At 43.8% G+C, this 27,806-nt stretch overlaps 1 protein-coding gene across 1 annotated transcript in view; it reads left to right on the plus strand.

The window, feature by feature from the left end:
• CACNA1B (calcium voltage-gated channel subunit alpha1 B) overlaps positions 1 to 27,806 on the plus strand; it is a 443,389-nt gene that overhangs the window by 10,330 nt on the left and 405,253 nt on the right. Inside the window, exon 3 of the mRNA XM_054997363.1 lies at positions 6,834 to 6,973. Coding sequence (XP_054853338.1) covers positions 6,834 to 6,973 — 140 coding nt within the window. The remainder of the gene's footprint in view (positions 1 to 6,833; positions 6,974 to 27,806) is intronic.

Raw genomic sequence — 27,806 nt, forward strand, 5'->3', positions numbered from 1 at the left:
AATAAAACATCCATGAAGCCAGTAGAAGGGACAATGAATATAACACCAATGAAGACTGAATCATAAAGATTGAGCATATGAAATCGTTTCTGCCTGTCATCTGAAATTTAAAGCTGGTGCCAAATGAACATCTGTGAGAAGGGTGTTCCACAGCTGGGGGGCCCTGACAAAAAAGATCCCGTCTGCTGTTACCAGTTACCGCCCACTTAACCTCTGAAGGAGGGGGCAATAATAAGTGGGCAGTTTCATGTGGGAGATTATGCTGCATGCAGTATGGTTAAAAGACATTTGTTTGTGCGAAGCTTTTATAGTTTGTTATAAGCATAGCACTGTTTTGAACGTACTCCTTTGTGAATTATGACTATTGGCCATTGCAGCATAATATAACATATGAACAAGACTCTAGCACAGAATTACACATAAAAATATCTCATTCCTATTTCTAAATTGATCATCTACGTATCTTACAGTTATGGGACTAGAGACATCTGGTAAGCATCTTTCTGGCTGCCACAACAAATCCTGTCCTATTTGTAGTGAACTTATCCATGCTCAATAGCAGAATTGCACTAACCCTTGTAAGGGGCTAATGACACAGAGAAGAATTCCTCTGGTGTCGTTATAAAGGGGTAAGAGCCCCGTGGTGCAGAGTGGTCAGCTGCAGTACTGCCGCCCAAGCTCTGCTCACGACCTGAGTTCGATCCTGGTGGAAGCTGGGTTCAAATAACCAGCTCTGGGTTGACTCAGCCATCCATCCTTCTGAGGTCAGTAAAATGAGTACCCAGTTTCCTGGGGGTGAAGTGTAGATGACTGGGGAAGGCAATGGCAAACCACCCCGTAACAAAAAATCTACCAAAAAAATGTCGTGATGCGACATCCCCCCATGGATCAGTAATGACTCCGTGCTTGCGCAGGGGACTACTTTTACCTTTTCCTTTACCCATTATAAAGGGACAGCATAAAAAGTATCTTCCTCCACACCCAAGCAACCATTATGTAATCAAACATTGTAGCATTTGCCATCATAATAAGCAGATGGCAACAGTTAAAACTATAGGCTGGTAAATGCCTTCTAAAGGAAAGGTTAAGGTAGAAAAATTATGCCTGGCAATGCAGCTATGATTGTGTAGCATTGTTGCTGGCAAGAGCTAAAGAGTGGCATAGGTGAAAAAGCCCCCGCCCAAGTAAAGGGATTTGTGCCTTTGGCATGTTGATCTGGTAAGCAGACTATTTTAATTACGTTTAGAACCAGTGGCTTAGCTAGAAATGCTCTTGCTGTTGAAAAATAATTACATGCGGTCTGAATCAAAGGAGGAGTGATTATGTTATCCCCAAAGGCAGGGTAAGCGGGTGCCAGATGCAATATCTTGGGTCAGCTCCGACACTTAAATGTTGGCACTGCTCTTTTTAAGATACGCAATTGCATCCCCTAGAATTGTTTCCTCTTGCCAGGACATCTCACTCACCTCTGCGCATCATACATCAATCTGCCCTTCTCTGAGGAGGAAATAGAGCACATGTGCCTTGATGGGGAAAAAACTCCCTGCAATAGCCTTCTCGTTTACAGGGATGCGCTGCTTGTCGTGCTAAGACTCTATTTGCCGGGCTTTTGCAGATGATTCTGACATGGCAGCAGGGCATAGCTGGTCTCTCCCTTATTTAACATGACAGCTTTTTCACTCAGCTAATGGAGCTTGTTCTTTAGTCTAACCACAGGCACTTCAAGCAGCAGTGCGTGAGCTGCTCGTATTAACCTCTGTTAAAAAGGAAGGTTTTTGTTTACAGCCTACCTAAACCTAATGGGATGGCCTTCTAAAGGGAATTTTCCATGCTGAATATTCCCAGTTCAGTCCCCAGCCCTTGCAGTTAGCAGGTGCAGGGAAAGACCTTTCTGTACCCTCGGCTCTGGGAAGCCACTGCCAGCTAGACTAGACAGTACTGAACCAGATGGACTAGTGGTCTGACTTGATATCAGGCGGCTTCCTATTTTTACAAAGACCAAGAAAACCCTTCTATAGAACAAGCTGAGAAAACTAACAAGCTTCCAGAATCCCATTTTATGTTGTAACAGAGAGGATTTATATTATATACGTACGTGCTGTAAGTCTCAGCCAGGGCTTTTGTTCAGCTGGAACGCGGTGGAACAGAGTTCCGGCACCTCTTGAAAATGGTCACATGACCGGTGGCCCCATCCCCTGATGTCCAGACAGAGGGGAGTTTAGATTGCTAAACTCCCCTCTGTCTGGCGGTCAGGAGGGCGGGGCCACTGGCCATGTGACCATTTTCACCAAGGGTGATATAAATTTTTAAAAGCTCCCCCTTGTTCCAGCTGACACAAAGTGACATCATTGTGTGGTCCTGGGGGCGTGCACGCACTTTGTGCATGCGGTACCAGGGGCACCACCTCCCACCAGGAGGTGCCCCCTGTGCTGGCAACCCACTGAGTTCCACCACCTCTTTTCCCAGGAAAAAAGCCCTGGTCTCAGCCAACTTATGACAACCCCATTAAGGCGCCTTCAAGGCAAGTGAGAAGCAGAGGTGGCTTGCCATCGCCTTCCTCTGCAGAGTCTTCCTTGGAGGTCCCCCATCCAAGCACTGACCCTGTTTAACTTCCAAGATCTGATGAGATCAGGCTATACCCTGCTGCCTTCCCTCCCAGGATTTATATTCGGTGCAATTAATTTATTTTTATTCCTGAATATATTTATATCCTAACTTACGATAAAAATGTCAAGCTGATCCCAATAAAAAAAAAATCACAGCAAAACAAAAAGTTAAAAAAGGAAATAATCACAGCACTAAGAATAGCAAGCCTCACTACACGATTTCAGCCTATCAATTAAAATTTCCTCTCCGGATTTAAGCAAAGGTGTTGGCAACGGAACCCATAACGAGGCATTATTTAGGTGCACAGTGTACAAGTAAGGTCTTATACCTGCACAAGGTATAAGTAACATCTCTCCCCACCCGGCAGCTTATATCAGATATGGAGAAAACAAAAGAGTGAGAGAAATCAAGTTGACAAGGTGAGCAGCAATTGCGGTTTCATGAACGTTGATGCTGGGGAAGATTGCTAGGTAATTAAGTAAAGAACTTGTGGGAAAGGTGGATTTGAGAAGGGATTTGCTGAGAGAAAGAGAGAAAGGTAGTGCCACTTAAGTGTTCTCCAAAGGAGCTCCTCTTCTTGAGGCACCCACGTGTTTATAGCCCACACAGATGCATCAGTTCTTTTCTGCCAGGACTTCTCTTAGAGCACCTTCAAATGCTGGTCCATGCATTGGGAAGGTAGAAGAATACGAACATCAGGGAAGCTCAGCATACTTTCACTGTGATGAGATGCACAAGCTAATCCTGCAACTGAAACACGCACGTCAGGAAACATGAGAAGAAGCAACTGTGCTGCTTCTCCCTCCACTCTTCCGGCATATTATGTAGCAGCTGCATCTGGCCAAAGTTAACAGTTTCCAAAATCAGTTTTTTTTCAACATTTCAGGTAGAAGTTGGGTCTTTGTGACTTGGGACAGATCACCAAGGATGGGATGTGAACACCATTGGAGCCAGCTAAGCCAAGTGTTGGAAGTGCTGCACAGGCCAATCAGCTTGGGCCTGGGCTAAGGTGGCAATGATACCTGGCTTTTTACTGAAGGCTCTCAGCTGGCTGGTGCAGCAGTCCCCCTTCTCTGACTTCCTTGCCTTTGAGTCCCACTCCCAGCTAAATATGACGTGGCATCACGGCTTCACCAGCAGGGGTTGCTGTGTCACAACAAGTCATCTAAAGCCTGCTGCACTTTAGAGACTTAGCAGGTACCTCTGTACCTTAGAGATGCTGCTCTCAGTGCACCTCTCTGGAGAGGCCAGAGAGGAATCCCTACTCCCAAGAAGCCTTTAGTAAGACACCCATTGTCATTTTGCCATGGCACCCATGGTACTGCCAGCACCACAAGGCCTACTTGGCTGAGCCCCATCCCAATTGGCAGTGCCAGGGCAGTGGCTCTGTGGGAGGGTTCCTAGTAAGTTAATGGTCTACCCCTGCCGATAGCAGGGTGCAGATGTGGGGGTAAGAATCTGTCCTCTCCCTTTTCATCCCTTGTTCATTGCGTAAAAAGTTATAATATAAGTGGTATCATTCTAGGGATGCTGGAAGAATGTTCCGATTGGTTATAGCACTATCCCTATGGATTTCTCTCCCCTAGAGAGAATTGCCTGATTTTCTCTTACTTTAGGAGTGTGGTCAAGTGCTTTTTAAAAAAAGTTACATTCCCTTCCATATTGAAATCTAGCAATGTCCATGTGAAGGGTTCTAGCCTAGGCTTTTCCCTGACATGCTAGTTTTCAAGGAATTGTTTTGTATAGAAGAATATTCCATAATGGGAGCTCCCATTTGCCCTCTAAAGTGGTGCAGTCTCTATGTAAGTAAGATCTTGGAGTAACCTCTTAATAATATAATCTGTACATTTGAAGTTGAGCCAGTAAGGGTGCAGAGGAACATTTTTGGTTGCTAATTCATGGATATAGCATTACTTCCATGTGGTAGTTCTGAAAACTTATGGTTGCCAGCTCTGGGTTGGAAAATTCCTGAAGATTTGAGAGTAGAGCCTGGGAAGGATGGTGTTTGGGGAAGGTGAAGAACCTAAGTGGGGTATAATACCATTCAGCCTACTCTCCAAAGCTGCCATTTTCTCCAGGGGAACTCATCTCTGTAGTCTGGAGATCGGTTGTGTTATGGTAGGGTTGCTAGGTCCCCTCCCTACCCTCCCCCGGGTGGGAGGTAGGAGGCCCAGCACCTACCCTGGGGATGTTTTTGCCTGCATGCATGTGTTCTCCTGGCCTACATGATAACATCACTTCATGGCGCGGGCCATGTGCCACCCTAGAAGCACTCTGGCACAACGCAAGGGCCCGACTTGGGCTGATTCAGGCCTGAATTGGGCTGATTCAGGCCAATTCAGGAAGGCACATTCCCCCCGGCCAGGTAAGTGGGGGGTGGAGGGTGGGAGTGGGGGATCTCCTGCCCCCAGTGGGGGGCTAGCAACCTTATATTATGGGGAAATCTCCAGGCCTCACCTGGAGACTGGTAGTGCTATGAAAACTATACCTGCCCAAATTGGAAAGAGTGCATTAATGATACGTGGGACTGTTATGCTTTCCTTTAAAGCCAGTAATCATGTGCTTTGTACGTATCAGTCTTATGGAAACTTTCTAAAGAGCCAATCATCTGCCACCACCCTCCTTTCAGAAATGAAAATAAGCACACGGATCTTACATTCATAACAAGGAAAAATGCCTAAGCACCCCCCCACCACACACACTGCTGCATATCACTGATCTATTCTGTCTGTTGTATGTTCATTTACTAGCATCAATAGGTTGTCCTGCACTGATGTAAAAGCTAAGAGGGTGTTGGTTCTTTTGGTTCAAGATACATTAGAAAAACCCAATTGTCCTAACAATGTCATTAATAGTTCAAAATAGACCTTGATTGCTGCATTATGCAAAATGGCAGGCTGCGTGCTCGATGCTCTTGACAAGATGTATGTATCCACCCACCCACCCCACTTCAAGAGACTGTATGGAAGAAGCTGAACTCTAAAGAGCCACAACTCTACCAGCTCTCACTGAAAAACTTAACAAAGCACCCTCTAAAAGGCAAAAAACAGAGACTAGGAAATAAGCACGGGTAAATAGAGACAGTTGGAGTGTAGGCACATTGCACAGGTTTCAGCTTTTGGCAAGCTGCTACAAATGCTCAAAAAGTGACAACTGCAGTAGTGTATCAAAACTGAATCCAACCTGTGGCAGCAGCAAGATTTCAGGCTTGCAGCAGGTCCTGAATTTTGAGCAACAATATACCGATGGTTGACTTGAATTAAAAAAAAAAACCCTGCTCATACAAACAGCCTGCTCACTGGAGTAACGTTAAAGCCACAAACATGTGCATGATTGCAGTCCCATTTGTGTGCATGCATGCATGGGTGTCGGAGGGAAGCATATCGGATTTTTCTTTTCACATAAGAGGAGGCAAGATAATTGTACAGGCTAGTGAGTCTGATGTTACACTGCCCGTACCAGTACACTATTCATGTGAGGTGTGTGTTTGTGTGAAAGCAGACATGCTTATTTAGCCTGTGTGCTATGATAAAGCCTGATAAAGTGAAAGCCTTCACCAAACCAACAAAAGAAACTCTTCCCCATAGACCACTACAGCCCTGCACATTTTTTCTATTATGGAGTATGTATACCTTACAATAACGCGTTTTGTTAGAGAGTGGAGGTCGCTTTTTGAGAATTCCCTTTTCAGAACGTGTTTCTGTAACACAGGGAAGATAGGCACCTTAGCTCATCTAGTTATTGAATGCCCAAATTTCAGCAAGGAGAGACAAAGGAGAATTACTTTGATAGTTGAGAAGAATGAGCTCACAAATATTAATCAGAGCCTTTCTTTTCTTTTACAAGATAAAGACCCATACAGTACCAGGTCACTGGCATCCTACCTTTTAGTAATCCAGTCTAAAATTAGAAAAAATTTTGTGATTGGAGTGAGATTCTTTTATCACTATTATTTTGGTTTTTGTTTGTTAGTGCAGAATCAGGTTTAAGGCAATGGCCAAAAGAGCTGTACCAGGAAAGGAAAGGAAGTTAGAGTGTCGCTTGCCTGTCTAGTGAGTTTATGGGGGATCTGAGATTCAGATTAGGTGTTTCCTGACCCACCCTTTAATCTTTTTGCCAGCACACTGTATGAGATTTCCTCTAAAAATGTGTATTGAATACTAGTGCGTATGGAAGTATAGTTCTCTGTCTGAAATCTTTTATTCTGCTCCCACCCCTTCTTTCAGGATGATACCGAGCCATACTTTATTGGAATATTTTGCTTTGAAGCTGGCATAAAAATCATTGCGCTGGGATTTGTTTTTCACAAAGGCTCCTATCTTCGGAATGGCTGGAATGTGATGGATTTTGTGGTTGTCCTCACTGGGTGAGTGATTTCTTTCTTATTTTGTTCTCTGTTGTGTCTTACTCATTTGGTGGTATCGGCTATTTTATGAAGTGAAGGTTTATAGCAAATCCGTATTTAAAGACCTCTTTGTGTAAAGTGCCATCAAGTTGCAGCCAACTCATGGTGACACCATAGGGTTTTTAAGGCAAGAGACGAGCAGAGGTGGTTTGCAATGGCCTGCCTTTGTGTGGCAACCTTGAATTTCCTTGGTGGTCTCTCATCCAAGTACTTAATTCTTGAGATCAGATGAGATTGGGCTATCTAAATCAGGGTTTAAAGACCTCTGCATTCTTTTAAACAGGAGCTGTTGTAGTAGTGAATATGGTATGTTTTGCATTTCAAGAGTCTAAGTCCACTTTTATAAACTGTCAGTGGAACTTACCCAGAGAAAGCTAAAGCTTTACAAAGATGTCTTTTGAAAAATCTGGAACTGATTGTAAGACTGGCAATATTTTAGAATACAGATGTGCTGGACTATATTAAAAAAGCATAATTTTTCAGGATTCGTTTTGAGGGAGGGCGATGTAACTGTAGGAAAGAGAAGTGGAGAAAGGTGACTTGAGGATTAGGTAGAGTTGATCTTGAAAGCAATTGGTCAAAGAAGAAGAACGCTGTACAAGAACAGAACACGAGTGATAATGTTAGGAACAGTGCTTGGCTTCATGGGAAAGAAAAAATACGTTTGCTTTCAATTGTGCTAAAATGTCCAATGTGTTCATTTTTGGCTTTGGGGTATGATTTTGGCATTGATGTGTTTCAATTAGGATCATGCTTTCCAATAAAAACCAAGAGCAAGGCTAGCAAAAATATTTTCATACTTGAGGGGGAGAATAATACCGAAGTGGCATATCCCATTTATTGTGCAACTCATGCTCATTTCAGTCCAGCTTGTGCTGGAGAACTTCACGGTGGGCTATTGTCCAGTGGATTGCCTCATCTTGTCTACCATGTTTTAATGGCGCCTCAAATCTGCCACTTGAGGTAGGGTGCCTCTTATTGGGATCACGTCTGAAGGTATGGAAGGTTGATCGATGCACACCCTCCATTCTCTAGAGCAGATGAGCTATCCTTTAAAGCTCTTAACTAGCAGATTATATTTGTCAAAGAGTGGAACCCGCTCTCCCCGCCTTTCAGAAGTGAATGTTTTAATCTGTTTTTATGATTGAGAGTATGGACCTGTTATGTGTGCTAGATGTTCCAGAATATCGTATAGTAATAGCTGTCTTTCCACTTGTATGTTATATAAGATAACATATAAAGTCAACTATTGCAATTATTATGGTAGTTTGGTGAGTAACTGGCTCTGCTGGGAAACATTTCAATCATATTTGTTGGTGGTTGACTTTCCAAATACTATGCTCTTTACATTTTATTTTGGCTAGGATACTTCCAAAGAAAGGGGAGAAATAGCAACATCAGGGTTATTTCCCTTGATCGCTCAAAAATGTTAATCCTTCTAGTTTTGTACATCAGCTACCTGTTGGTTAGCTAGAGATCAAGCAGGGATGTGTTTACTAATACTGTCTTGACCGTGAGGTCATAAATGAAGACATAGTATTATGCTGTAGGTGAAATATGGACCCTTTATTGCTACACTGCTTTTTGCATGTACGGGAAGCGCTGTTTGATCTTTGAATATAATTGCACAATAGCCATTTGATTAGACAGCTGTAATAAGGAGCCTTGTTGCTGTCATCAAACACAAGCGTTCTTTTGAAGTACATGACTGTTAATGTCAGGGCTTCTGGCTTCCACTGGTGATTCTAGCTGGGATGTATTGAAATTGTCTAGTACATGGGGTTCCTGCAAGGCGAGCAGCAGGGGGAGGACTTTGTATAAACTCAAAGAGTGACATTTCGTTGCAGGGAAAAGGTTGCACATTTACCTTTTGGTGCTGATGTTTCAAGCCACGAAACCAAGGGCAAAAAGAATGACTCCCTCACCACCGATTATGGCGGAAATACCAGAAAGTGCGCAGCTGATTCACAAACAAATATATGAATGGTCTCCCTTGAAAGGTGTGGTCTCTGAGTTGACACTGGAGTGATAAAAAAAAAAGTTTTCTTGTGGTGATGAATCTATAATGGCTTGTTTGTATGTATAAGTTAGCGTACTAGTTGACAATGATGAGTGAGCCAGCCCGTAGATTTCAAATAAAAGGAGGATTACGCTGGAATTGTATTTAGTGCAACTTTTGGCAGACTTCTCTGTGATGAATGGGCAGTCCTGGATTTGATCCTTCAAAGGCTTGAAGAAAAAAATGAATTTGAAAAGACAATTCCAGTGATAAGAGGGAATTTTTAATGAAGTTTTCTAGAGGCAGTGTGAAAGGCAGTATCTTGTTTAGTATGTGTCTGTTTCTGGTTACCTAGACGTAGGTTTCTGAAAGATAAGAATTTCTATCGCTTTCCGCCTGATTTTGCCTCTGTCTTAGAGCTTTGGCACTGGACGCGTGGGAAGATGGTGCTGGGTGAACACAAGGGCCATGCTGAGTCCGCGATTAACTGAAAGTTTCTCCCTTGCCCAGGTGTTTCACTGTGGCATAATTCATGTCATATGCTTTTCAGGTTCTCTCCTCAAAACCTCCAGTTAGAAGGATCACAGGGCTGGAAGAGACTCCATCTGAGGGCCAAGCTACAAGTGAGAGCCAAACTAGAAGTGACGCCTTACACAGGTTGGACACTTGTCAGGTTCCCTCAAGTTTTGATGGGAAATGTAGGCGCCCTGGTTTTACAGCTTGGCTCTCCATTACAGCTGCAAGACCAGGATGCCTACATTTCCCATCAAAACTTGAGGGAAGCTGACAAGCATCCAACCTGTGTAAGACGTCACTTATAGTTTGGCTCTGACAAATGACACTTGCTTGGCAAGTGAACAAACTCACGTGTATTCCTCCCTGTTCATTTGCCATCCACTTGATCAAGTGAAGAGCAAGTGAATGACAAGTGAACAGAGAGGAATACACGTGAGGGCCAAGCTACAAGTGACAAATGACACTTGAACAGCAAGTGGATTGAGTGGAGTGCAAGTAAACAGGGAGAAATACACTTGCCGTTCAAGTGTCATTCGTCACTTGTAGCTTTGCCCTGAGTCTGTTCACTTGCCAGGCAAGTGTCATTTGTCACTTGTAGCTTGGCCCAGAGATCTTGGAAATAGTGACATAGCCAGGGCTAGGCCAATGTTTGTCCCACATATTGAGGATGGCAGGTTACATAGAGCATCTGCCTGTTAGAGGAGAGTGGCTTGATAGTATAAGGCAGCTTTTTAGGTTTATAAAGCAAATAGTGCCAGAGGAGTGTAGTGGTTATTGTGCCCAACTAGGATCTGGGAGACCTGGGTTCAAGGACAGAGAGCCAGTTTAGTGTACTGGTTAAGAGCGGTGGGACTCTAATCCAGGTTTGATTCCCCACTACTCCACTTGAAGCCAGCTGGGTGACCTTGGGGTGGTCACAGCTCGTCCAGAGCTCTCTCAGCCTCACCTACTTCATAGGTTGTTTGTTGTGGGGGATAGTAATAACATACATTGTAATCTGCTCTGAGTGGGCTTTAAGTTGTCTTGAAGGGCGGTATATAAATTGAATGTTGTAGTTGTAGTTGTTGTAAATCCATACTCTGCTATGGAAGCTAACTGGATGCCCTTGGGCCAGTCACTCTCTGTCAGCCTAAACAACCTCACAGGATTGTTGTGACAATAAAATGTAAGAGGGGAAGAATACTGTTGGAAGTAGGGTTTCCAGGTCCCCCTGTGCTCCCGCTCATGTACGGAGGTCACTTATTAATGATGGTCTTTCAGATACCTACATTTTTCTCCCCTTATGGGGAGATAAACCAGTCCCTTACATGGAAGGCTCCCTATGTTTTAAGCATTCATCTCTGTGTTTGGTCCATGAAAATGAAAAACAAAAGCAGTGGAAAGAATATATGACTGGGTAAATATGAACCTAGACCTTGCCTTACAAGAAGCGTGAGCAGGAACTTTTCCTAGATGCAATTTAATTTGGCCAGAGAATCACAAGAGCTTGTCTGGCTGGTAATTGTCAGCAGATCTTTCCTTTGCTATCTGTTTTATAGACTATGGAACACTAAATTATGACCATGGGAACCTGCTGGCTTTCCAAAACTTCTCTAACCATTACAAAGTATGGGCACAAGTGTAGACTTGCATTTGATGACAATGGGGCCTTTCTCCCAGGGGCCTGCCATTATTTTAAATGGATTCTGAAACTTGTCCTCTGTCTCCCTCTTCCAAGTAAAAACGCTACATTTATGTGGGTTGTTGCACCATAATGATAATCAACTTTCAGTCTGTCATATTCAGATATTAGAACTTGTTAATTAGAAAATAAATCAGAGGTTCTGGTATCTTCTGCCAGGATCAATATTTTATTGAGCTATACCGGAGCCTAATAGAAAGTAGCCTAAAACAGCTTGTTCTAACATGCTAGAAAGATTTTGCAGATATTCTCGGAGCTTCTTCAGGGAAGCCTCATGCTTTGCTGTTAATAACAATGTGAGACACAAATAGACTTCTATCCTCTAGCAGATCATCTTTCCTCTGAGTGGTGTGTTTTAAAATCCCTCTAGCTTTGGTTGAGTTCCAAGGGTACTTTGATGTCAACTTGCCACTCTGAAGAAAAAACAACAGATGTGTTTTAATTTAACTGCTGTTCAATTGAACATTTATTTCCATTGGTTGGTTTGAATTTGGCAAGGTGATAGTAGGAGAGCATTTATTACATTTTTATTATAGACAAGCAGGAGACCTAGGATGGCTTTCTGGAGTTGGAATATCCCATTCTTCCCTCCACTGCTGGCCCCTAGCCTTGTGCCGTGCTGGGCTGGCTGCTGGGTGGCTAGTGGTGCTTGAGGTGGAAAGTATGTCTAATCTCCAGTGAAGATTTCATGTGCATATTACCAACAGATTGGCAGGGGTTTGAAGCTGAAAACACATGTGGCATGTTGGTTAGGTGATTGGCCGTGTTTTGGAAGTGAATGTACACACAACACATTTTCAGCTCCTACTCCACTGGCCTGGCGGATCAGTGAAGCGGCTGGGGGTTGAAAACACCACGAAGACCCCTTTGCAATGCCATTTGGAGTTGCCAAGGAACACAACAGAAAGACCCAAACCTTGTGAGGTAGGGCCAAGCTACACGTGATGAATGACACTTGAATAGCAAGTGGATTGAGTGGAGGGCAAGTGAACAGGGAGAAATACACTTGCTGTTCAAGTGTCATTCGTCACTTGTAGCTTGGCCCGTAGTCTCACAAGATCTGTCATCGTTCCACAGTTTTTAAAAAGACTAGTTATATCTGTTTTCTTCCCTCCCCCAAATTCTCTTAATGTTTGAGATTTTTGTGCAAACACAGAGCTTTCCCTGGATTTGCAGAAAACTCTGTCCTGTTTCTGCATTCCTACTTCCTCACCCCATGGACTTTTAGATCTGCAAGGTGGGGCCATACTTAGCCACTGGACATATTTATATGCCACCATCCTTCCACCGTGGAGCTCTAGGCAATTTACATATGATTACCAGGAGGTTTCCCACCCAGACACTGACCAGGTTGATGTATTATGTACTCTTCAACCATATCTGGTGCCCTTTTTGCAAATATGCAACTGAGAGCTGGCAAGTTTGGCAGTAGAACAAGTCAGGATTGCGCAGGGGAGAGAGAATTCTTTGTTTTTCTGGAGGAAGTGTTGTGGAGTAGTTAGTGTCACATTAAGGCACTGTAGACCCATGTTCAAATCCCTGCTCTGTCATAAGGTTCACTAGGTCACACTCTTTCTCAGCTGTACCTTCCTCAAAGGGGTGGTGCTAGGGTGAAGTTGGACAAGGTATACCTGACAAGGTATGCCATCACATACTCCTTGGAGGAAGTTACAATAAAAATAGGAGCCAGGTGTCACTTGGGGAGGAGAGGATGAATCCTTCTAGTTACAAAAATTGCTGGCTCCAAAAAATTGGATTTGACTGCTTGGACTCTGAATTATTTTGCTAGCTCTCTGCTGTAAAGTAACAGAAAGTACTGCTTTGAACAAAATAAACTAAGTGATGGCGTTTCCCTTCATGTACGATGGCCAACTCCAATGTTACAAATTATGGGGATTTGGGGGCGATGTTTGGGGAGGGCAAAGTTTGAGGAGGAGTGGAAGTTCAGAGGAGATGAAGTGCTATAGAATCGTCCCTCTAAAGCTGCCATTTTTTTCTAGGGGAGCTGATCTTTGTGATCTGGAGATCAGTTGTAATTCTGGGAGTACCCTATGCCTCACCTGGAGGTTGGCAAATGTACTCCCACTGTAGACCTAATTGCCTAATTTTGTAATACACGGGGGCAAATACTGCTGTTTCCTGAAGATCTCAGAAGACTACAGTTGTTGATGAGATGCTCAAATACAGAAACTTACTTCACAATCTGTTGGTCTTTTTTTTAATGCTTGACTTGTACTTGAAATGTTTGTCAAAGTGTCCAAAGTTAATAAAGGTGAATTTTAAAAAAAATACAGAACACAAGAAGGCAGTGCAAATTTGAGACCTGTCGATTCTATTACACTCGTACCAATTTAACTGTCACAGCGTCCTACAAAGAATACTGGGGATTGGCGAACTGCTAGTGTTCGCCTCTTGCTCCCTTCACAAATCCTCAGGGCTTTTCTGAGAAAAGGAAATTATTATTATTTTGACGTAAATAAACCATAATACTTTACAGAGCCTTATGACTTGCAAAGAAGTCAGTTCGGGGTGCTATAGGAAAGGTATGCCGAAACGAGGAAGCTGGCATTATTTATTTATTTATTTAAAGCATTTATTAGCTGCCTTTCTGCCTTGCAGGATCTTCAGGCAGCTCATAATATAAATAAAATAATCATAAAATGAATAAAAATAAAGTGTAAAAACACTGTTTAAGACTGCCAATAAAAGACAGAACCAAAGTTAATTCAAAAGCAGGACAAAATTGAAATACCTTCAGTTGAAGATTGCCAGTGAGGTGTTCCTCCCTGGGGATGCTGTTCCGTAATTGTGGAAGCATTACTGAAAAGGCCCTCTCTCATGTACTCACCAGGTGAGCTTCTTCAGCTGACTAGACTGCTGAACTAGAACTGGGGAGAAGTGGATTCATGTGTAAGCAGTCGGCCCAGCCTCCGCCATCTTTAATAGCCATTTTTACATGGCTGCCAGTGATATTAAAGATCACCAGGCCTCTGGATTTAAAGTGGCAGTTTGTATTGCAGCCAGAGGACCTCCAACAGTTGCTGAGTCCCGCCCGGGAGATCCAGGCATGAATGGAATGCCGCATAGGAATGCGGAGTGATTAGAAGTGATGGGATTTGCAGTCCCTAAAGAATCCAGCGCAACAAAGGTCTCGCAGAGTCATCCCCACTTAACACATTCCTTTCCCTCCTTCCGTGATGAGATCTCCTGTCCTTGACTGAGGAGCTAATCAAATGACATTCATAAGTTTGTACAGTTGTTCCTGGGAAAGTACAGTCCCCATCTAAATTCATCAACTTAGCTATGGTGGACTTCATCAACAAACTAGCCCTTTTGTACAGCGCTAGAACAAGTTTTATGTTTGCTTTCACATGCCTCGGCAGCTACCAATCATGGCAATCAAACCCTTTGTCAAACCCAGGAACTAACTGTGGGGTCTTTGTTCTAACGACTAGGCAGGTTCTCCTACCTCAGGGCACGTTTTACCTATAAAGGTAGGGCCCTGGCCCATTCAAATTGTGCACGTTTCCTGGCAGCTCCCTTAGGGTCACTTTCCTAAGCTTCTCTCTCTTCGTACACGCTTACTGGATCCAAAGCGCTGTTCCCTTAAGGTTTGCCCTAAGCCTCTTGCTCTCCTGGCTGAGAACGCTGGACATTTGAAGCTACTCTCTTCTCCCATGGACTGGACTACACTTTGGATGAGTAGATATTTTTTTTCCCAATTTCTGGCTAAGCTTCCTAGGACACTGTGTGTGTGTGTGTGTCTGTGTGTCTGTGTGTCTGTGTGTGTGTAACCATTTTACCCTGTAATTCTGTGTATGTATGTGCATGAAGTCTTGTTCTTTAATAAAAGTTGTTGTTTGACTTTAAGCACCAGCCTTGTTTGTTAACGTAAGAGACCTTGTAAAAATTGGTGATAGATCCCTGCGGTTACCGGCCTCTTGCATAGCTGTCTTCCTTGCTTGCTAACACGCCCCCCCAATTCTTTTACTCACAAGGAGACCAATTCTGGTAACACAAGGGCCCCCTCAACCTTGAAACTCATCTTGTAGCCCTAGGCTAGCTACCCTCTTTTGGATCAGCCTACTAAACAGGGTTGTTAGAGCAGAATGGACGACTGTGTACATCACCCAGAGCTCCCTGGAGGAAGGGTGGTATAAAATGCAATTTGTACAAGCTACCTTTAAGTAGAGAGATTTCTCAGATGCCCCAAATATGGGGCTGTATCTTATGCCTATGTTGGTTTATAGTCCATCTAAGCATGCATTAAAATGTACAGACCTGTAATATGGCAATAAGAATATAAAGCCTGATCAAGTACTTCTTTGAAACTGTTGTTCCTGGGTGGCATAGAAAAAATGCTTCTGTTCTGACCTCTTGCACTGTTTATTTCATGCCAGTATTGTTAGTGCAAGGTGCAGTATAAATGCAATATCCATTCTCACCATCATTTGCATTATGCATTACATCTAGGACCAGAGAGTCTGCCCAGAAGAAAGCCACAGGGAGGCTCATTTGTGCTAGTTAGAGAAGAAGTGGATATTGCCTGGATTCTGAGTACTGAAGCACCTTTCGTGTGTGGGGTTACACAGCTACTGAATTGCTGCACTAGCAGAAGTACAAGTAATCTGAATAGTAAGAGTGGGTTTAATACCCAGCACTGCGCTGAGAAAGAAGATCCAGAATTCCTCCGTGGCCAGTCATGACTGGGAAGGCCAGGTGACTTTTGCAGGTCTTCCTCTCTGTGCTATCTCTCTGTACTATTCTCTCTCAGTTCTGTCTCTCTGCTTTTTGTTGCTCTTGCAACAAGTTCAAATAAGTCAAAGAGGATGCAATAGTCAGACTGCTGATGTTTTTGTTCTAGCAAGAAACAAAGATGTTGTAGCTACCTGGTCTGGGAGCAGATAAATAAATAGTCATTATGCAGCAAAGGCCAAAGAAGAGAAGCTACCTCTCCAGTGGGAGGTAGGAAACCTGACAGCAGCATTTTTTTCTGTTTCCCTCCCCTGCTGGTTTTTGTGTTCCGTGCCTGTTAACAGCTTCTGTCTCTCTCTTTTCCACCCTCGCCCTTTCATTAAATGAAAACTGGAAAAAGATATTGGCATTTCACCTGTGACATTATTGCAAAGTGTTGTCTGTAAACTCTGCAGTTTAGCTGCCTAGAAAAAAGAAATTGAAATGAGGAAGTCTGTTTTCTCCTAGCAATAGGGTCCTTAGCAGTGCTGGTCATGCCAGATGCTCGTTAATCAAGGAATTGGTCTTGCATGTTTTAGAACTCTATTTTTTTAAGTGGCTAGAAAAGCAGAGGACCAACTATACCAGGCCAATTAGCCTGCAGAATTGGAGGCCTTCCCAGAACTATAGATGAGCCTTTGCTCTTTTCTTAAGTTATTGTGTTTCCCCTCAGTACAGTGTGGCATCCTTGAGCCTAGTCCACAGGTTATGCTGGTTTCAGGCCCTATTCTTGCTCTTGACTTTTGATGATCAAAGGACAGCTTTAAGCCATTTTATCCCTGGCCAATGGAGAGCCCTGCACGTTGCTCAGCGTTCACCTGATCAACTACCGTTCTTCATACCTTATGGAGTACACAGGCTGGGTTTCCACCTTGTGTCAGACGTAACACAATAGCATGTGAGTTGTAGGCTCACCTCAAGTCCTGCGTGCAGTGCTTGCTTACTAAGAAGAAGTACGCATGGATAACGAACCTCAGCTCTGCCCTTCCGGTGCCATTTTCCTAGCCAGAAACAATGCTGGGGGTTAAGTTTGGGGAAATCTGTCTGTATACTCTTGGATCCATGTGCGTTTCCCCCACAGGCCCAATAGCACTTACCGGAGAAAAGTGGGGCCATGTACTTCTGGCTCTGCAAGCCACCTTTATAACTAGATTTCCATATGCATTGCCACTATTTCACCAGTTTATCAATAACTTTTGATAACAGTTTTCTGGACAGTCTTCCTCTTGGGCTACAACTGGAAGTGTCTGTCTCAAGGGAGTGCAAAAACTAAGCAGGAATTTGAATCCATCAAGACATCTGTCTGTTGTGACAAAGGGCCCTAGACTGTACTTAACAGCTTTGCATAATAAAGAATCCCACAGAGCGGTTCCAAAGGTTTCTGTTGACTCTCTTTTCTCCCTCAGTGCCAAAATCACAGGTGGCTTTATTTGGGGCCTGAAAGAAGATGTGGAGGTGAGCTGGTTCATGAACTCCCTTTTGTCTAGCTCTGAATATATCATTTCAAATGGAGATGTGCAGGATAAGAAGATTTAGGAAAAGCAGCATTTGTGAGAAGAGAGAAACTAGGTGCCTTGAGTCAGTCAATGACCTGTTTAGAAAGGGGGAGAGGGGAGGACATGGAGAGAAACACCTCAAAGGATCTGGTCCAGCGACAGCGGGGTGGCATGCTTTTCCCAGGGGCCCCCGGACGCGGGCAACCCTAGATTCAGCCCTGGACAGGGGGGAAACAAAGACAAATGCTTATGATGAAAATCTTAATGGATACATAGGTTATTAATAGAGATGGGCATGAACAGCAATACGAACTTTAAAAAGCCACAAACAGCCCAATCAGCTGTTTGTGAATAAGCTGTTTGTGAGGCCCCATTCTAAATGAATAGCTTCGTTTGTTGCTGTTCATTGCTGTTCGTCAAGCCAGACAATCTGGCACCTGCAATCAATTCCCTGGGCAACTGGAGGCAGGGACTGCTTGAACTCTGAGCAGAACCACAAGTGACAAAAGGCACAGATTGGACACTTGTCAGCTTCCCTCAAGTTTTGATGGGAAATGCAGGCAGCTTGGTGGAATGTTGGACAAGTGACAGTTCAAAAGTCCATTGGTTGGCAGTCGGAGAGCCAAGCTTCAAGACTAGGATGCCTACATTTCCCATCAAAACTTGAGGGAAGCTGACAAGTGTCCAATCTGTGCCTTTTGTCACTTGTGGTTCTGCTCTCTGTCTGAACTCCTGCTGTTGCCCTGGAAACCCCAATCTAAACCCAATTTAGCTTGATAGGCAGGTCTCCCTTTCAAGCGTGGAGCTCCAAATTGGTTACAAGGAAGCAAAGAGCAGAGGGGAGGGGGGCTCCCAGCACTGATTTTGCAGACAGTGAGGGAGAGACCGTTGCTGTTGGCATTTTGAGAGAGAGACAGGGAGAGTGCATTGGATCTTGAATTTTCTTTGTGTGTGGTGGGATAGGGATCTACGAAGTTCCAGGGCTGCTGCCAGGCTCTTTGCCAAGCTATTATTTATTACTGGTACCTTTCCTGCGGCCTGCTCAGGTAGGGTTTCTGGGTGTGGTGCAGTAGGGATTTTGTTGGCTGGAAGAGAGCCTGCTGGCCCCCATGAACAACAAACATGTTCATGAACGGGTCATGTTCGTTGTTCATTGTTCATGGATGACAACGAACACCATGTTCATTTTTTTCCGGTTTGTGCCCATGTCTAGTTATTATAGGAGAAGATGGGGCATCAGATAACCAGAAGAACAAGCATAGTCAGGAGGTGAGCTCTCAAAATGAGAGAGGCCTCAGCCTTAATATTAGGTGTGAGAAATGGGGGCGCGCTAATGGAAATTATCACGAGACCGAAGGTGATGGGAGCTTATGTAGCCTAGAGACTGAGCCATGAATCAATGTCTCCAGTCCGGATCTTATCCCGTGCCATGTGCACACAAAGCAAACTTAGATAAACCTCTCCCTGCTTCTGATCCCTGTTTGCAGTATGGAGTAATAAGTGCCAAAGTGAGATGGCTCGTTCTGTAGTTGTTATGTGAAAGCCTTGCATAAACTTCTTGTTCCTTGGGGCCCCTTGTTATTCCAAGAAAGAAGTCAGGGTGAGGCTTCATTTCAATTTGTCTGAAACCCCTGTTAAAACAGTAACACGATCACTTTGAAGATGCCATTAAAAGTCAATTACATGAATGGGGCGCAGTTGGAATTGTGCTAGAAGTGTGGCTCTGGTCACACAAGCGACTTCATAAAATTGGCCCCTTGGTACTGCAGCCTGCTCTTGCTCTATTCTCATCTCTTAGTCATAAACCAATCTTTTATATTTTTCTTGCTCCTGAAACCGCATAGTGGTAGAGAGAAGCAGGCTGTAAACTTTATGCCGCTGGCAGGCCGGAATAATTTTATATTCTTTTATTAATACATTGGCATAATAAAAAAACACAATTGGGTCCTGTTTGTATGTTATAATTCAAGATACAGTCACCAGAACCGCATTTGTTCTGCAATTCCATATAAAGTCTACAGAATTTGATAAAGGCCACAGAAAAATCGACTTCCTTTTCTATATATCTTTGTTTCCTCCCCCCTGCCTTTGGGTGAAATAAACAATTTTCTAGTCCATGTGACTTCAACAATAGGCATGGAAGTGTGTAGGGCAATTCTTGGCGGAATCTCAGAAGCAGAAGAGGACAAAGTTTGCAGCGTGTGTATGTGTGGGAGTCAGTGCACTGCATAACTGCTTCCATCTCCTCGTGGTTACAATAAGTGGATCGTATTTGAAAAATAGGTAATGCATTCACAGGTTACAATTTGAGATAGAGAGACTTATTATTAGGAAGATGGAATGTTAGCAGACATTGGTGAATTTTTAAGTGCCAGCAACAAAAACAGAAGGAAGATTTGAACATTCCAGGAAACAATGTAGATGGCTTTGGGCATTAAAGACAAATGCAATGTCAGTACCACACCAAAAGCAGCTAAACATGAGTGTGAATCCTGGCAGGACCACAGGCTCGCAATGCAGAAAGTCTCAGGTTCAGTCCCCATCATCCCCACTTAATACAGTTGTTAGGAAATAGTGCTAGAAAATACCCTTTTTTCCTGCCATTGCTGACACAACTAATCTCTGGGAACTGTGTTTGCTTAAAAAAAAATTAAAATATTTCTGCCCTGCTTTTTCTATTACACAAGTTTCAAGGTGGCTTACAAAATACCCAACATAAGTTATAGCAGGGCTTTTTTTCAGCTGGAACGCGGTGGAACGGAGTTCCTGAACCTCTTGAAAATGGTCACATGGCTGGTGGCCCCGCCTCCTGATCTCCAGACAGAGGGGAGTTTAGATTGCCCTATGTGCCACAGCATGGAGGGCAATCTAAACTCCCCTCTGTCTGGAGATCAGGGGGCGGGGCCACCAGCCATGTGACCATTTTCTCTGAGGGCAACCCACTGAGTTCCACCACCTCTTTTCCCAGAAAAAAAGCCCTGGGTTATAGCAAATGAAACATGCAACAAACGCGTCAATCAATACTATAAGTCAGTTTCATATGCTTCTTATTTGATTTTATTTATTTCCTTTTGTATTTCCTCCCCAATGGGGCTTACATTATTTCCCTCTTCTCCAGTTTATCCTCACAACCATTCTGTAACATAGGATAAGCTGAGAGTGTGTGACTGGCCCAAAGTCACCAGGTAGCTGTCACGTAGAGGGGTCTCCCAGATCCTACTTTGACACTCCTATCTCATATTTGGGGAAGGGTGTGCATTTTCCTCTGAGATCATTGTGAGATTGTATCGTAGGTTGTATGGTCAACTGGAATAAATCAAGTTTAGAAACAACTGTGTCCTGATGATACCTGAAGGTTTTTCCCAATCTTTTTTTAGATTTTGGCAACCTTTATGGGTTTGTCAAGCCAATGTAATCACATTAAAATTGTAAAAAGGACACATAATGAGAATGTTACATTGGGTGCTGGAATGTTCCTCCTTTCATCACTTTCACAAGCATTCTTCCAGAGGAGTAAGTCTGTAGTAGCAAAATAGTAGAGTCTAGTAGCACCTTTAAGACTAACCAACTTTAGTGTAGCATAAGCATCTGTGCATCTGATGAAGAGAGCTGTGGTTCTCAAAAGCTTATGCTACACTAAAGTTGGTTAGTCTTAAAGGTGCTACTGGACTCTTTATTATAAGCATTCTTGGAAGTTACATAGGACAATATTTAAGGAGTGCAGCAGCACTCTGGGGTCCATCTATTACTATAAGTGACTTGAAGGCATTTTGGCAAGCTTCTGCCTGTGTTTCCGTAGTGCTGGAGCACACTGCCTTTTACCTGAGTGTGCTGTGACTGCAGCGACTGTAGAGAAAAAAATAATAATTATTTTAGAAGGTGCAACTCTCTTTGGGACTACAGTGTCATTTTCTGTCCTTTAACTTCATTTAGATCACAAGAAGTCATCAGCCATGTAATTCAGGCTTTTGATGCTAAAAATTAGAGGAGCTCCCCTTCTAATCCTTCACTGAGACAGTTTTTAGGCAGCAGTTTGTTCATGCAAAACTGGACTTCAGGTGCATGAAACCTAAATATTGTTATTTACTTCCCAGTTCCCTAAGCAGTGAGAAATTCTTGCAGCATCACTTCCTGGATTTAGTTTCCTTTGATTGCACTGGGCAAATTCAGCCCATTTGGCAACTGGGAAGCCTATCATATTTTTATATGGGTTTGCCAATGGATCTCCAGACCACGAAGATCAATTCCCTTGCAGAAGACTGGCTGCTTTGGAAGGTGGACTCCATGACGTTTCTCCCCTTCCCAAACCCCACCCTGCTCACGTTCCACCCCCAAATATCCAAGAATTTCCCAACCCTGACAAGGACATTCTCACCAATGGTGGTAAAAAGAGAGGCATTACCAATCTCACAATACCAACCATTTTCAGTTGTATTATAAATCGTAGCCAGCCAGATAGGAGGCTGCAGATTTCCAACACGAAATGGCAGGGAATGGAAAAGAATTTAAAAGCTTTCTCATTCTGTGTAGCCTCCTCCTTAAAAATGCATTTTCAGCAAGTTTTTAAAATGTCTGCTTAAAATTTGGTGGAAGTACACGCCCCACCTTCGCTGTCACATTTTAACATTTTCTTTTTTGCATCTACTTTGGTATAAATCTATATATAATTAAGATGCACTGTTTGAGCTGAAAGCTACTCGTTTAAACTTCATTTATCCTGATTACAAGCCTCAGGGTCAGCACAGGTTTTGTTTTCTTTTCACCCCGGCTTTTCACAGGCTCCCCTTCCATCCTTTCCCTTAATGAAAAATAAAGTGGAAATCTGAGCCGGGCACTCACATCACTGGGGAGGGGATTCGTTCCTGGAGAGAGGTCTTTCTGGGAGGGTACTAGCAGAATATGAGCATATGAAGCTACAAACTAAAAGACACCCAAGGGAAAATGAGGGGAGGGGGAAAGAGCCTGACAACGTTAGAACAAAGTAAGCATCCTGTTTGGAAAAACCTGATATTTCTTGGCTTGTAGGTATTTTTCTTAAAAGGGAGTGGGGAGAGCAACCTCCCCAATAATCTTTGGATCTGGTGCAGAGCTTACCTGGACTGGTTCCTTCGGAAGAAAGAGCACTAAAGCACTAGTATGCTGTCTGAGATTCTTAATGATTCAGTTAAGCCAGGTTTATTCGAAGTGTTTGTGTAGGAAGGTAATGAATTTTACACCTGCTTATATCCTGCTTTGGAATAGATGAATCAGTTTTCAGGTTACATTTGGAAGTAATAATGTGTAACACCTAAGCGAAGTTTGCATCTGTGCAGACCTAATTCCTAAATACTAGATTCGTATCAAGCTATTGATTTTTTTTATTGACTTAAAGCCATCTGCAGGTTATCCCAGTCTCTGTGCTTGTTAGCAACTGTTAATGTAATGTGCTAAAATGGCAAGCTGATATCTAAACATGGAGTCAAGGCTGGAGTGAAGGCTGACATGTATTTGTTAGGCTTTCATCAGACAAAATTACCATATAGTCCAGCTGCTGGTCAGATAAGCAGGGGTGGAGGGTGGGAGCGGGGGATTGCCCTTCCCCAACGGGGGACTGGCAACCCTATATTGGATCCAAAACTGCTGCTAAAGAAGCAAGTTAATGCAGTTGCGAAAAATGCTTTTTATCAACTCAAGGTAGCCTGGACGATGACATGACCAATCCACTGGATCCATGCCGCAGCAACTTTGAGACCAGACTACTGTAATACACTGTACATGGGTCTCCTCCTATTGAAATCAACTTGGAAACTCCAGCTGGTGCAGAACGCTGCAGCCTGGAATTAGGCAAAGCATGCATATTACTTCTATTTTGCAGTCACTTCACTGACTACTCATCAGTTATTGGGATCAATTCAAAGTTTTGGCCATCACCTACAAAACCCTTCATGGCCTTGGTCCTTCATACAGGATGGCCTTTCCCCTTATACAGTGCCATGTAGGGTTGCCAGCTCCAAGTTGGGAAATTCCTGGAGATCTGGGGGTTGAAACCTGGAGAAACCTGGAGAAAGTGGGGTTTGGGGAGGGAAAAGACCTTGGCATGGCATAATTCCATAGAGTCCACCCCCCAAAGTAGCCATTTTCTCCAGGTGAACTGATCTCTGTGGCCTGGAGACCAGTTGTAATTCCGGGAGATTTCCAGCCACGACCTGGAGGCTGGCAACCCTAGTGCCATGGCAGCTTTGCTCATCTGAATAGGGCCTTTTGCATGTGCCACCCTAAAAATGGACAAAATCAACAACTGGCGATACACACACATTCTCTGTTGGGGCCCCCACTTTATGGAATGGCCTACTTGGTGGGGTTAAGAGGGCCCCTGCTCTCCTGCTTCTGCAAACGATGCAAAACTGAATTATTCAGGAGAACTTTCTTACACATGTAGGTGGGCTGAACTGTAAGGTAATGGCATAGAGGGATGTTTGGAAAAGGAACAGGGACTTTGGATTATACTACTGTGTACCTTCCGAGTAGTTCTACATTGTTGAATATGTTATGTTAAATTGCTTATGTTTTAGTGGCCTTCTGCATCATTTAATATGTTAAATTGTTTATGCTTTGGTTCAGAATTGTTTTTTTCCCCAGTTCCATACTGTATTCTGCTTCTGTTCAGATTTCTGCAGTCCCTACTCGATTGCATTGTTTTTGAATGTCCGATTGTATTTACCTATAACGTGTAATCTGGTGGACTATGAATCATGTAAATACATAAATAAAATCATAGCTGATAGCCATTTGTGGATCTCCATGAATTTTTCAAACCCCTTTTCAGGGAGCCATCCAAGCTAGTCACTGTTACCACTTCTTGTGGCAGCAGGTTCCATAAGCCATTTCTGTGTTTTCTGAAAATGTTTTTTCCTTTGTCCTTTCTACATTTATTGCTGGTCAATTTTCTGGGCGCTCTTCTTGAGTTCCTGTAATGTAGGAGCAGGAGCAAAAGTTCTTTTTCCTCCCCATACGTTGTGGATTGGCTGTGTAGGAGTCTCCATATTCTGGTGTACATGTATTAGTTCTATGTTCAGCTTTGGTGAAAATGTAGGTCAGGGGTAAGGCCACCAGGTACCTCCCTAATTTTCTGTCTCTGCCTCCCCAATCCATCCCTATCTGAAATGAATTCCTAAAGAGGGCTACAGTGTATCAATTATATTGTCAGGACAAGCGGCATTATAAGTATGCTATTAGAAGGCAATGGAAGTGCATTAACGTATTTAAGATTTGAGTCCAGTGGCACCTTAGAGACCAACTAGATTTTCAGAGTGTAAGTGTTCAATTCAGAACTCCCATCTTCCGAAGAAGGGAGCTCTGAATCTCGAAAGCTTACACTCTGAAAATCTAGTTGGTCTCTTAAGGTGCCACTGGACTCAAAATCCTGCTGTTCTACTGCACACCAACATGGCTACCCACCTAAATTATTAATATATTTGTGTGTTAAAATATTCTGTGGAAAATTGAAGGAATGTTATAGTCTTCCCAGCTCCTGCATCTCTTCTGAGGCTTCCTGTCATTGCTTCTTGCATTACCACACCCTGGGCCTATTGGATCGGCCTGTTTCATCGGCCTGTTTCGTTGCTGTCTTTCGAAGTGCAGCATCACCCTTGCTTTGTTTCTATGGTGATATTCCACTTAGCTGGGGTGTGGGGCATGGATTTTTAAAATGGGTGTGTTTTTGCATCTCCGTTCTTGTTTCCTCTGCTAATGCATAGCCTCAGCATCTAGCCAGTCAAGAGCTCATGCCCTTAAAATGAACACATGGCACCGAGTGCATTTCATGGTGGCTTTGGCAGTAACCTGCTCTTGCAGAATAATATTCTGACTGTTTATTATTGCTGTGTGGTTATTGGAATTAGCAGGCTGGTCCTCTTAATGTGGAAAACACAAACTGTAGATACTCAAGGGCTAGGAGCAGACTGCAGTTTAAGCAAACTCTGTGTGAGGACACATGCTTATGTCCCCGAGAAAGAATTGTAAGGAAGAAGTTTATCTGTGAAACGTTGGGTGTGATTAAAATATAACCCTCAGTCCTTTGTAGGATTGCCAGGTCTAGGTTGGGAAATTCCTGGAGATTTGGGGTGGGGTGGGGTGGAGCTTGGTGGGGTTTGGGAGGGAGAGGGACTTCAGCTGGCTATAATGCCATAGAGTCCACCTTCCAAGAAAGCCATTTTCTCCAGGGGAACTGATCGCTGTCGCCTGGAGATCAGTTGTGATTCCGGGAGATCTCTGGCCACCACCTGGAGGCTGGCAACCCTAGTCCTTTGAGAGGCACTGTTTGCTGCTTACACCCACAGAGGTTATTGCTGCAAGGCCATATCACGTCAAGAGCCATAGTACCGCAACAGAGTGCTTTGCATGCAGACGACTCCATTTTCCATCTCCGGCACCTCCGCTTAAAAGGCTATCAGGTAACAGGGTTGGAAAAACTTCTTGCTGGAGCCTTGGAGATCTGTATTCAGAGCTATTTACTCTGTCTGACTTTATATAAGGCAGCTTCATATGATCATATGCATGGCTCAAAGCCCCATTCTTTGATGTCTGCTTCTAAATATGTAATTGTTATACCACCTACCTACTCTAGAGAGCTGTCTATGCATCCACTTACTTAATTATGAAGTAGATGCTGCCTGTCCAACAAGCTGCTCAAGGCAGCATATAAGATAAAAAGCATCCACAATCAAAAACAGTGAGATCTAGATTAAAACCCAATGAAACCATATATAGCAACAAAGCAGATGACAATTTGCTCAAAAAACTTCAGTGAACAGAAAATTTTTGATTATGTAGTATTTTGTTTTCCTAGGCCTTTTGTTGATTTGGTTTGGTTTGCTTTCTTGTTAGTGTGCTTTCTCTTGCCCTATTTGTGTGCTGTGTGCTGAATGAAGCGGATTGTTTGGATCCATTCCAATTTGATTTTGAGCCTGGTCATGGGACTGAAACAGCCTTGGTCATCATGGTGGATGACCTGTTCTGGGAAATAGACAGGAGAGTACAACCTTGTTAATTGACCCTGACCTTTCAGTGGCTTTTTATGCTATTGATCATGGTATCCTTCTAGATCTAGGCTTGCCATTCCCCCGCCCAGGGTGGGGGATCCCATGCTCCCACTTTCTCACCCCATGCCCACTTACCTGGCTGGTGGGGGCGCCACCTGGGGCACCTCCCGGCAGCACGGCATGTTCCTGTGCCCCACAATGGGCTTGTTTTGGGCTGAATTTGGCCAGCAGAGGGGGTGATTCAGGCCTTTGGTGAGCACGGGAGCGCACACCAGGCTGACCCACGTGATGGCGTCACTTCCTGGAAGTGACGTCATCACGCACACACGAGGAACAACATTGAAGACTTCACAGTCTCCCGCCAGGGAATCATTGGACCTGGTGACCCTATCTAGACCGCTTCTCGGGGATGGAACTGGGAGGCAATTGTTTGCAGTGGTTTCAGTCTTGTCTTGAAGGTGGGTCCCAGAGTGTGTGCTGGGGGACTGCTGCTCCACCCTTTGGCCTTATGCTTGTGTGGTTCCACAAGGCTCCATCCTGTCCATGCTTTTAAATATCTAGGTAAAGAGGCTGGAAGAGGACATCTGGAGATTTGGGCTGAGTTGTCACCAGTATGCAGATGATACCCAGCTCTATCTTGTGCTTCTAGCAGATCCCAGGCTGTGGAAACCATGAACAGGTGCCAGTTTGGGGGTAGATGAGTGCTAACAAGCTGAAACTTAATCCCAACAAAATGGAGGTAGTGGGAAAGTTTGACCCAGCAGTAGGGATATCTGCTATCCTGGATGGGGTTGCTCTCACCATAAAGGAGCAGGTCTCGCAGCTTGGGGGGGGGTGCTGCTGGACCTGGGTCTCCTGTTGTATAAACAGGTGGCAGCAGTGGAAAAGTGTGCCTTTCATCTGCTCTGGTTGATGAGCCAGCTATGGCCTTTCCTGGGTAGGAAAGATCATGCCACTGTGGGGCATGTTCAAGAAACATCCAGATTAGATTACTGCAATGTGCTGTATGTGGAGTTGCCTTTGAAGACAGTCCAGAAGTTGCAATTGGTACAGAATACTGCGGCCAGAGTGGGTTGCAGAGACAATACCACTCTAGTCTTGTTCCATCTACACTGGCTTCCAGTTTTCTTCCAGGCCCTGCTTAGCTTCTGAGATCTGACGAGATCAGACTCACCTGAGCTATCCAGGTCAGATTACTCAATTTATTACTATATTTATATATATCTTTTAAATATAAATCTAATGTTTTAATTATCTGTTGCTTGCCTCTGTTTTTGGGTAGAAAGGTGACATACAAATATTTTAAATAAATCACTTTATAGTTTGATGCTGGATTTATTAATGGTTT

This window comes from Eublepharis macularius, chromosome 14 (assembly GCF_028583425.1).
Source record: "Eublepharis macularius isolate TG4126 chromosome 14, MPM_Emac_v1.0, whole genome shotgun sequence".
Taxonomy (NCBI): Eukaryota; Metazoa; Chordata; class Lepidosauria; order Squamata; family Eublepharidae; genus Eublepharis; species Eublepharis macularius.